Source organism: Salminus brasiliensis, chromosome 2, assembly GCF_030463535.1.
Source record: "Salminus brasiliensis chromosome 2, fSalBra1.hap2, whole genome shotgun sequence".
Taxonomy (NCBI): Eukaryota; Metazoa; Chordata; class Actinopteri; order Characiformes; family Bryconidae; genus Salminus; species Salminus brasiliensis.
Window position 1 is genome coordinate 13,655,657 of NC_132879.1, and position 10,367 is coordinate 13,666,023.

Below are 10,367 nucleotides of genomic sequence, written 5' to 3' on the forward strand. Positions count from 1 at the left end.
GTGGGGAAGTGTCCAGAGTGACCAGCACAGCTTTCTATAGCAATTTTACAGGCTATGCTAATCTACTGTATCTACTGAGCTCTTAGTTGTAATCTAGACTCCCTGACCACTTTATCAGAGCATTAATATTGCTGGTGTACAGTTAGACCTGTTGATCTGTTGATGCATACTTTGCACTAGCCATCCACTAGGCCTTGGTCCATTATCCAAACATATCCTAGCACTGGATAGGTTTTTGTGGTGGACCCACTCTCGACTCTGTGTGAAAACCCGAACATAACACTTGAACCAGTGCCACACACACTACTATAAACACCACCATGTCAGTGTCAACAATGGCCCTGTGGTCAGAGGCTGATCGAGGATACAGAGACTGGTGCATAGGTGGTGCTGACAAATTGAGCAGCAGCAGATGGGCTACAGTCTGAAATTGTACATGGATGTGGATAATCTACAGTATAATGTCTGTAAATCTCATTATGCGGCCAATGAGTGGACATACAAGGTGGCACAGAAGATCATTGGCCAAACAGGGGCCAGTTAACGCACTTGTGGGTCAGTTATAGCAGTGGCAAGAGTATTGTGGGCCACAAGTGGTCCAACCAGATTTAAGGTTTGTTGTCATGGGATTTGAACTCTTGGCCACACGTGGCCCACATATGACATATTGTGTGAAATGTTAGTACAGCGTTTCTAGTGTGGGCCACATCTGAGCTCCATACAGTTGTGATTGTGTGCAATACCCAGATTCAGAAGTCATCAGCATCATCCCACAGTGGTAAGTGGACCAAAGTAATTTAGTTAAACTGAGTCTAAACTGGGCATGATTTGTTTGCTATCTGGAAGACAGCAGTTTCTAAAATGCTCCAGAATCCTCCATTACTGAATCTAGACCACGCTATGTTCATTCACTCTGAGATCACCCATCGTGCCATTGCGGTGACTATTTAGAGCAGACTTGACCTGTTCAGGGATTTAGTGTTTCCAGGTTATCTCCTACCCCATGAGTTCCTGACATGGTAATGTAGGTTAGGCGTGCTTTAGCATGGGTTGCACAATGCTCCTGCAGTGGCTGCAGCCATAAACACTTCTTCCAGTTGCCCTTTGACACATCTCTACTTATCTTCTCACCTGCTGCTCTCTCATACTTGCTGCAGCGAACATGCTTTAGCTTAACAGAAGCAACAGTCTAGCTATGGCCACCTTTAACACGGATGTTCTCTGTTGTTTCCACTGCAGTTGTGAGAAATGCCACTAACAAAATGCCGCTAGCAAAGAAATGCCACTGGGAAAAATGGAGCCATGTAGAAAATGGCTAAAGCTGTGGATCACATTTCCATTTATTTATTTATTTATTTTTATCCCACATAAAAAAAGCAGGTGACAAACATGTTTACCATTTACAGCATTTTAAATGATTATTGACTTTTATTTTATTCTCTATCTATCTACATATCATTTACGTTTACCATTTACAGCATTTTAAATGATTATTGACTTTTATTTTATTCTCTATCTATCTACATATCATTTACATTTTACTGTATATAATGTAATTTGACATATTATACAAAACAAATAATACAAATCAAACATTATACTTCAAATTTGTACTACAATTTCTCATTTCTGATTTTGCCAATGTTCTGAGGCTCAACCCTTGCAACAGCTGCTAAAATGCAAATAGATCAATTAAATGCTTTAAAGCGAGCAAACATCTATTATACAGCAGACAAGAGAAGCCCCTGAAAATGAATTTCTTTGTCTCCTCAATCTTTCTCTCTTCACCAGTAGCCTGTGATGGTAGTGGAAGTGCTGCTGATATTTTGCATGTGTGCTTGCCTCTGGCGTTTTCTGGCCTCATTTTGGGCTAAAGAAAGAGAAACAGAAGCAGAGTCAGAGACCAACAGTTTCAAAGTACTCACATACGGTTCCATATGCCACTGTGATCTGTCTTTTACATGAAAGAATTGAGAAAGGAAAGCTCACCTTGATTTCTCTTTATTATAATTTTCATGGCAACAGCCAGCAGGATAATGACCACCACAGCTGATACTCCACAGATCAACAGAATGAAACCACTCTGATCTGTAACGAGAATAAAATTCAATGTACAATTAACATAATTGTTAAATGTATTTGCATTTATGAGACTGAGTGTATATACAGAGGTACCAGGTCATTAGAAACACTAATGGTACTTTTATTTGGCCATTAAAAACCTACTATATAGCTACCATTTGGAGGTTTATTTCAATCATCTCTTACATGAGCTCAGTAACAGTGATTTATCAGTTTTACTTGGCTTTAGTAGAGTTCAGTAACACTGAGATAAATAACTGATCAGCACAGTGATTTATCAGTGTACTCAGGCTTTAGTAGAGCTCAGTAACACTGTGATAAATAACTGATCAGCACAGTGATTTATCAGTCTACTAAGGCTTTAGTAGAGCTCAGTAACACTGAGATAAATAACTGATCAGCACAGTGATTTATCAGTCTGCTCAGGCTTTAGTAGAGTTCAGTAAAACTGAGATAAATAACTGATCAGCACAGTGATTTATCAGTCTTCTCAGGCTTTAGTAGAGTTCGGTAACACTGAGATAAATAACTGATCAGCACAGTGATTTATCAGTCTACTCAGGCTTTAGTAGAGCTCAGTAACACTGAAATAAATAACTGATCAGCACAGTGATTTATCAGTCTACTCATGCTTTAGTAGAGTTCAGTATCACTGAGATAAATAACTGATCAGCACAGTGATTTATCAGTCTACTCATGCTTTAGTGGAGCTCAGTAACACTGAGATTAACAACTGATCAGCTCAGTGATTTATCAGTCTACTCAGGCTTTAGTAGAGTTCAGTAACACTGAGATAAATAACTGATCAGCACAGTGATTTATCAGTCTACTCAGGCTTTAGTAGAGCTCAGTAACACTGAGATAAATAACTGATCAGCACAGTGATTTATCAGTCTACTCAGGCTTTAGTAGAGCTCAGTAACACTGAAATAAATAACTGATCAGCACAGTGATTTATCAGTCTACTCATGCTTTAGTAGAGTTCAGTATCACTGAGATAAATAACTGATCAGCACAGTGATTTATCAGTCTACTCAGGCTTTAATAGAGCTCAGTAACACTGAGATAAACAACTGGTCAGCACAGTGATGTATCAGTCTACTCAGGCTTTAGTAAAGCTCAGTAACACTGAGATAATAACTGATCAGCACATCTGTGTTTGCTACATGCTTTGTGTTGATTTTTACACACACTAATGGTGTTTCTTTTAAAGGTATACCTAGTGTGTGTTCTAAAGATCCCCATTCATCCCTGGCAGTAAATGTGTATGTAATCACCATTGATGTTTATGTCCTGAGCAGCAGAGCTGAAGTTTCCACACAGACTCTGTACAATACAAGTCAGTGTTGTCTTCTCCTTGATCTTCAAGAGAACACTATTGTTTTTGCTAGTCTTCACATCCTTGTTCTGTTGCCATGTGAAACCAAGGGTCAGGTTTTGAGGCAGGTTATGATTACAAACCACAGCCAATTCAGTTCCTTCATTAACTGTTTCAGGTTCGGCTTTCAGTTGTACAGAGACGTCTGGAGGGGAGAAGGGGGTGTTAAAGGTCAGAGGTCAAACAGCAGGCCTCTTAGCTCAATGAACTGCTTTCTTCTTACAAATGTTCCTGTTTCCTGTTCTTAATATAGAAATACAATTTGCTGAAATAATAGGAGACAGCAACATGAAGGGTATTGACAAGGTGTCTACAGAGTGTCTACAAAAGCTGCTTTGAGGCCTTCATAGATTACCTGAATGCTCGACTCCTACAGGAAGGCAGTTTGGCAGCTCTGTTACCCTGGGGTGGGGGTAAAAATGCCTCCTTTTACAGGGCACAATGATTTACTGAATGCTCTCAACATGATTGAAAGCCTATGAAAGATTTTGGAGAGGCATGTTGGAGTGTGCTCTACACCACCATCAAAACACCAATTGAAGGAATTTCTTTTGGGAGAATGATGTTTCATTCCTTCACATCTGTTCCAGAGACTTGTATAATCTATGTCAGGCCTCAATTAAGATGCTTTAGTGTCTCAAAGCAACTTCCGTAGACACTCCTCATCACACCCGCACTCGCTCTCTCACTTGGGTAGAACTCGCTCTCATCTGATCAGATCACTGTTTCTACATCTCTGTAGATCAGTGCAATGGTTCTACACCACTGATATTCCATTTTTGTAATGAGGGGTTCATTTACAACAGTCATAGTAGATTATCCTCTCTGTGTAGTATTGGATGGACTGTTCTTGCTGACACAGAGTCTGAGCACGTCCTGTAGTGACATTCTCTAAGGTCCCTCTATGAGGAATGTCTCTGTCATAGGTCTAAAAGCTGATGGTCACTTCAGTCACTGTTCCTATTAAAACACTGGTCATTTAAGTCATTTGTGTGACTGAAGTGCCTGCCATCTATTCCCTAATAATCTATCCTCTCTCAGAGTCACTTAGATTTCTTCTTCTTGCCATCTTGGTGCAAAAATCGAGGTCAGCTGGATCTGCTTAGCATTTCCATGCATGCCGGTGCCGAGCATAGTAAGATGTTAATAACCTGCTTAACTGTATGATGCAGTGACACTCATTCAGGTTTTGCCTTTAATTTGTCATCCATCTACATTCAAAGTCTATTCACATTTCAACCTGGCACCAGCATTTCTAATGTTAGTAATGGATGACAATACTGCCCTCCCTGTGGAGACTATGGTTTGATTCCATGACCAGGCAAACACACCATGCTACATAAGAGCGTAATTTATTTTCATTTTATGATTAGAAGAAAGACTTTGGTACTGACCAAAGCAGGCTTCTGAGGTGTTGGAGCAAAGTTTGCAGTTTTCTGTAGGTATTATAGAGAAGCAACACGATCAAGTCAAGGGAGAACAACTTACTTGGTTACTACATGGGTTCAGCACACTCATCATGAAAGAAATCAATGGAGCAGCACAGCTAGCTAGTTAGTAGATAACATTAGCTATTCTAATGAACGAATAACAGCAGTTAACTCACCTAAGCTTATCTTTTACAGTCATTTAACCCCCATGGCTAATAGAATAGTCACTGTTGTTAACAGAGCAGCAACACTGTCATTATTCTGAGCCTGTAGGCAGGGGTAGTGCATTATTTTCTTTTGTGATCACTCTACTGCAGAGCTGCAGAACTGATGCACAGTGAATGAGAGTGGTAGGTCTACTGAGCACAAAAAGAGACCAATCAGTGTGGTGCTTGTCTGCAGCTAAACTTAGCCTTTCCTCCTTCTTGGAGATAACTACCAGACACACCACTGCTCTGGCCGCCAGTGTCACACAAAACAATTTGTGACCCCGTGCGCTGCCATGGTGGATGTTTGATATTTATCATATTTGATATTGATCAGATATTTGATATATTTTATGTCATTTTTGAGTGTCAGGGAGCAGCTATCAATATTTGGGAGAATCACAAGAACTACCTAAATTGTGTTCATTTGCATGTGGTAGGTCGCACTGTCAGTTTAGGTGTGTTAATTGCTTGTTTTTTATGTATTTATTTCCATTTTAATAATCATATACTCAAACTAACAAGCTAGAATGGTGGCTAATTTATTATTTTTTCCAATTAGCTACAGCAAAACACCCCCGCCCGGTGGCTTACATTCAACATTCGTTAGATTGATTGATTGAAGTCAGTGCATGTACCCAACCGGTGCTACAAAATGAGGAATCTGTAGGTGGAACATGGACAGATCAATAGTCCTGCTTCGGCTGAAGGAAATAACACTCAAACATGTTCACTTACCAACAGTGACTGCAGTGCAGTTCAAAAGGCACTCAAAATGTACACGGGCAGAGTACACCATTACTTGGCCTGAAAAGACTGAGAGAAAGAACATAGACTCTGTAGATACAAACAGTATCAACACACACACACACACAGTCATGATTTCTAGGGAGTTCTGAGAGTTACTTTATGCTTACATAGCAATGTAGAGAAGAGGAGATAAGTGAGACATTTGCCAGCAATCCACATCGTTCTTCCAGGGGCATATAAAAGAGCTATTTACTGTGGAATATAGATTAGATCATGTAAAGGCCCAATACATAATTAAATCCAAGACAATTGACCATGTTTATTACTTAGGTAGCACATATTACCTAGGGCTGCACAATATATAACCAAACAATATGTTGCAATTGCGCTGACTGACACATAGCGAAAGGTTTTAAATATTTTCATTCTTTGAAAGTCGCTCAAATGAGGCACAGTAAATTACAGCACAGGCCTGCCAGTCACTGATAGGAAGATAAGAGGTTTGACTCTCCATACAAGCAGAAATGGCAGAAACAGAGTGTATATACACACACAGGGTTTAACCCCTAGCATTATCTAAATCTGCTTTGGATAGTCCAATAAAGGATAGCCCCCCATATGATGATGATGATTATAATCATATGCCTCCCCTCTTGTAACTCACAGAACATATTCTCACAATACATTCACCAATCAGCCATAACATTTAAATCACTGACAGGTGAAGTGAAAAACACTGATCCTCTCGGTACAGAGGCATCTGTCAAGGGGTGGGATCTAGATACAGTATTAGGTACTAGGTATAAGTGAACAGTCAGATCTTAAAGTTCATGTATTGAAGCAGGAAAAATGGACCTAAAACACTTTAACAAGGGTCAAACCGTGATGTCTGGACAACAGAGCATCCTCAGAGCATCTACAAAACATCAGTCAAGTCGTGTGGGGTGTTCCTGATAGGCAGTGGTCAATACCTACCAAAAGTAGGCCAGGAAAGAACAACCAGTGAACCGACGACAGGGTAAGGGGTACCCAAGGCTCACTAATGTGAACCACAGAGGCCTCACCTCACAGCTTACAGGATTTAAAAGATATGCTGCTAAAGTTAGTCTTGGTGCCAGAAAACACAGGACGCCTTCAAAAATCTTGTGGAGTGTGGAGTCCAGGCCTCGATGGATGAGAGCTGGCATGAGGGGACTTAAACTTAGAGACAATACAAAGTAAGTGGTTTTATTGTTATGGCTGAATGGGGTATCCAGGGGCACTGCTAGACACTTTGGACTTTGAAAAGTTATTACACTGGGCCACAACTCTTCCAACTCTACCAATTCTGTCAGGCATACCACCTTAGAAGTGTCCTAAGTTCGCTCCATAGAGCCCACCCCCCATCCATATATATATATATATATATATATATATATATATATATATATATATATATATATACATACAGTGGATATAAAAAGTCTACACAAATGCCATTTTTTTGTGATGTAAAAAAATGACAGCAAGACAAATAATTTCCACCTAATGTGACCTATAACCTGTACAATGCAATTGAAAAATAAACAGAAATCTTTCAGGGAGGCGAAGTAAAAATAAACAACTGAGATAATGTGCTTGCATAAGTGTGCACACACCTTTTATAACTGGGGGTGTGGCTGTGTTCAGATTTAACCAATCACATTCAAACTCATGTTCAATTGGAGTCAGCACACACCTGTCACCAATTTAAGTGCCTCTGATCAACCCCAAATAAAGTTCAGCTGTTCTAGTAGGCTTGTCCTGACATTTTTGTAGCCACATCTTCCAGCACAAGCCACGGTCCACAAAGAGCTGCCAGCGCATCAGAGGGATCCCATTATTCAAAGATATCAGTCAGGTGAAGGCTACAAAAGAATGTCCCAGTCATTAAATATACCATGGAACACCGTGAAGACTGTCATCATCAAGTGGAGAAAACTTGGCACAACAGTGACATTTCCAAGAACAGGACGTCTGTCCAAATTTGATGATAAGACAAGAAGAAAAACGGTCAGGGAGGTTGCCAAGAGGCCAACAGCAACACTGAAGGAGCTGCAAGACTGGCAAGTACTGGCTGTGCAGTACATGTGACAACAATCTCCCATCTTCTTCTTATGTCTGGGCCATGTGGTAGGGTGGCAAGATGGACGCCTTATCTTTCAAAGAAAAACATCCAAGCCTGGCTTAATTTTGCAAAGAGACATCTGAAATCTCTCAAACTCAAAATGTGTTATGGCCTGATGAAACCAAGGTTGAACTTTTTGGACATCATTCCAAAAGGTATATTTGGTGCAAAAACAACACTGCTCATCACCAAAAGAACATCATACCTACAGTGAAGCATGGTGGTGGCAGCATCATTCTTTGAGGCTGTTTTTCTTCAGCTGGAACTGGGGCCTTAGTCAGGGTGGACGGAATGATGAACAGTTCCAAATACCAGTCAGTGTTGGCACAAAATCTCCGGCCTTCTGTTAGAAAGCTGAAGATGAAGATGACCCAAAGCACACCTCTAAATCAACAAAAGAATGGCTTCACCAGAATAAGATTAAGGCTTTGGAATGGCCCAGCCAGACCTGAATCCCATCAAACATCTGTGGGGTGATCTGAAGAGGGCTGTGCACAGGCGATGCACTCGCAATCAGACAGATTTGGAGCGGTTTTGCAAAGAGTGGGCAAATATTGCCACATTAAGATGTGCCACGCTGATGGGCTCCTACCCAAAAAGACTGAGTGCTGTAATAAAAGCCAAAGGTGCTGCAACAAAGTATTAGTTTCAGGGTGTGCATGTTTATGCAACCAGGTTATTTTAAGTTTTTATTTTATATTTTTTCACTGTAAAGATTTCTGTTTGTTTTTCAATTGCATTGTACAGGTTATAGGTCACATTAAAGGTGGACAAAGTTGTGAAATTATGTCTTTCTGTCATTTTTTTTTTTTTTTTTTTTTTTTTTAACGTCACAAAAACCTGGCATTTGAACAGGGGTGTATAGACTTTAGACTTTATATTCACTGTTTATGAACACAAAATGGAAACTTTACAGAAGAAGCCAAAAACTTTAACTTTTAATGAAAGTCAGTGTAAAAAGATCTTATTCCAAGTAATTTTGGAACATTTCTATTGGTCAATTCATAATTACATTTTGACACAATGTAAACATTGTGACAGATTCACATTATGTCAAAAGGTGAGAAACGGCAAGGTTTTTACATGATGAAATACTAGCTTTGCTATTTTCTTACATTTTCTTATTCAATGTATTCAATATTAAACACATGAGTAGCACATTCTGTATGAAGATTATCATCTATTACACCATGGCTGAAACATTTTCTAAATAATTGAGAGTTCCTAGACAAAGCTGTTTAATCTCATGCATATATACATCATATCTTAATAAACGTCAAAGTGACTTACACATCGCTGTATATAAATGCTGGTACTCTAACCATAACCTCAGCAAAGAAAAGGACATATTTTGGCTTGCTCAGCTTTTTAAATAACCATAAAGTGAAATTTTGTATAGACAAGAAGAAAAATGTCCCTTTGTTAAGATCACAGCCTGATTGCGTACACAGAAACAGAAGTAGAAGATTAGTTGAACCCCTACCTGCGTGCCTGTACTGCTGATGGTTCGGGAAAAGTCAAGCAGTTTGAACAGATGAAGCTTGTCTGGCCAACAGCACACTCTGTCACTGTTACTGATAAGAGCACTGTTGCCCATGCAAATCAGGGTATATCTAGATGTTTCAGTAATTCACACACGTTTACAAGCTGTCTGCTTTGCATACATTGCTATCCTTAGGCTCCATGTATTTGGATTAAATAACGTGGCTGGCTGTGCCCCATATGGAAATCTGATTTATGGCTATGTATGTATCATACATATATTTTGAATGACAGAAAAAATTCATATATGTACATATAATATATGGACAAAAGTATTGGGACATCTGCTCATTTATTGTTTTTTGGGTAATGAAGTGTTAATCCTGCTATTGTTGGAGTAACTGTATCTACTGTCCAAGGAAAGTTTTCTACTAGATTATGGAGCATAGCCGTGAGGATTTGATTATGTATATATGTGTGTGTGTGTGTGTGTGTGTGTGTGTGTGTGTGCGCGCCATATTTATATATAGAAATTCTAATTATTGCATTCGGCTTTAACTTGCACCCATTGCTGACACAACATATGCCAACAGAACAGGACTATGCCTAATGCCAGATGTGGTCCTCCATCCAATCATTTTGGGATGAGTTGGGGAGTTGGTTGGGGATAAGGTTGGCATAAGGGTGATACAATGGGTTCTTTTAGGAGTTGGAGAACAGGCGTGGTAGCGATCATCCAACATCCTGATCTCACTAACAATCTTGTCACCGAATGCAATCAAATCCTCACGGCTATGCTTTGAATCGGTCACTAGAAATGCTCCAAAATGGCTTGGAAATCTTTTTACATTCCATTCCATTTTCTCCTTTTTCTGTAATGTTGTTTTGGCGAT

General features: G+C 39.7%; 1 protein-coding gene across 2 annotated transcripts; it reads right to left on the reverse strand.

Annotated features, from left to right (window-relative positions):
* Positions 1–1,469: 1,469 nt before the first annotated feature.
* Positions 1,470–9,525, reverse strand: LOC140549826 (uncharacterized). 2 transcript variants are annotated; one of them, XM_072673567.1, is made up of 7 exons: positions 9,476–9,525; positions 6,014–6,098; positions 5,835–5,912; positions 4,855–4,896; positions 3,360–3,605; positions 1,990–2,088; positions 1,470–1,870 (listed from the first exon to the last, which is right to left on the reverse strand). In XM_072673567.1, exons 2-7 carry the CDS (start codon positions 6,063–6,065, stop codon positions 1,785–1,787), a joined length of 603 nt encoding a protein of 200 aa, XP_072529668.1. In that variant the 5' UTR covers positions 6,066–6,098; positions 9,476–9,525; the 3' UTR covers positions 1,470–1,784. The 2 variants fall into 2 exon arrangements, with proteins under 2 accessions (XP_072529668.1, XP_072529669.1); XM_072673568.1 differs by lacking the exon at positions 9,476–9,525 and having other exon boundaries at positions 6,014–6,262.
* Positions 9,526–10,367: the final 842 nt, after the last annotated feature.

What these genes read in the sequence shown, in the direction of transcription:
- LOC140549826 (XM_072673567.1), bottom strand. Translation starts at nt 6,065, where the DNA reads ATGTGGATTGCTGGCAAATGTCTCACTTATCTCCTCTTCTCTACATTG. An exon ending in CTGCACTGCAGTCACTGTTG is followed by an intron (nt 4,897 to 5,834) that starts GTAAGTGAACAT and finishes TAATACCTACAG; the next exon opens with AAAACTGCAAACTTTGCTCC. An exon ending in TCAGGACATAAACATCAATG is followed by an intron (nt 2,089 to 3,359) that starts GTGATTACATAC and finishes TTCTCGTTACAG; the next exon opens with ATCAGAGTGGTTTCATTCTG.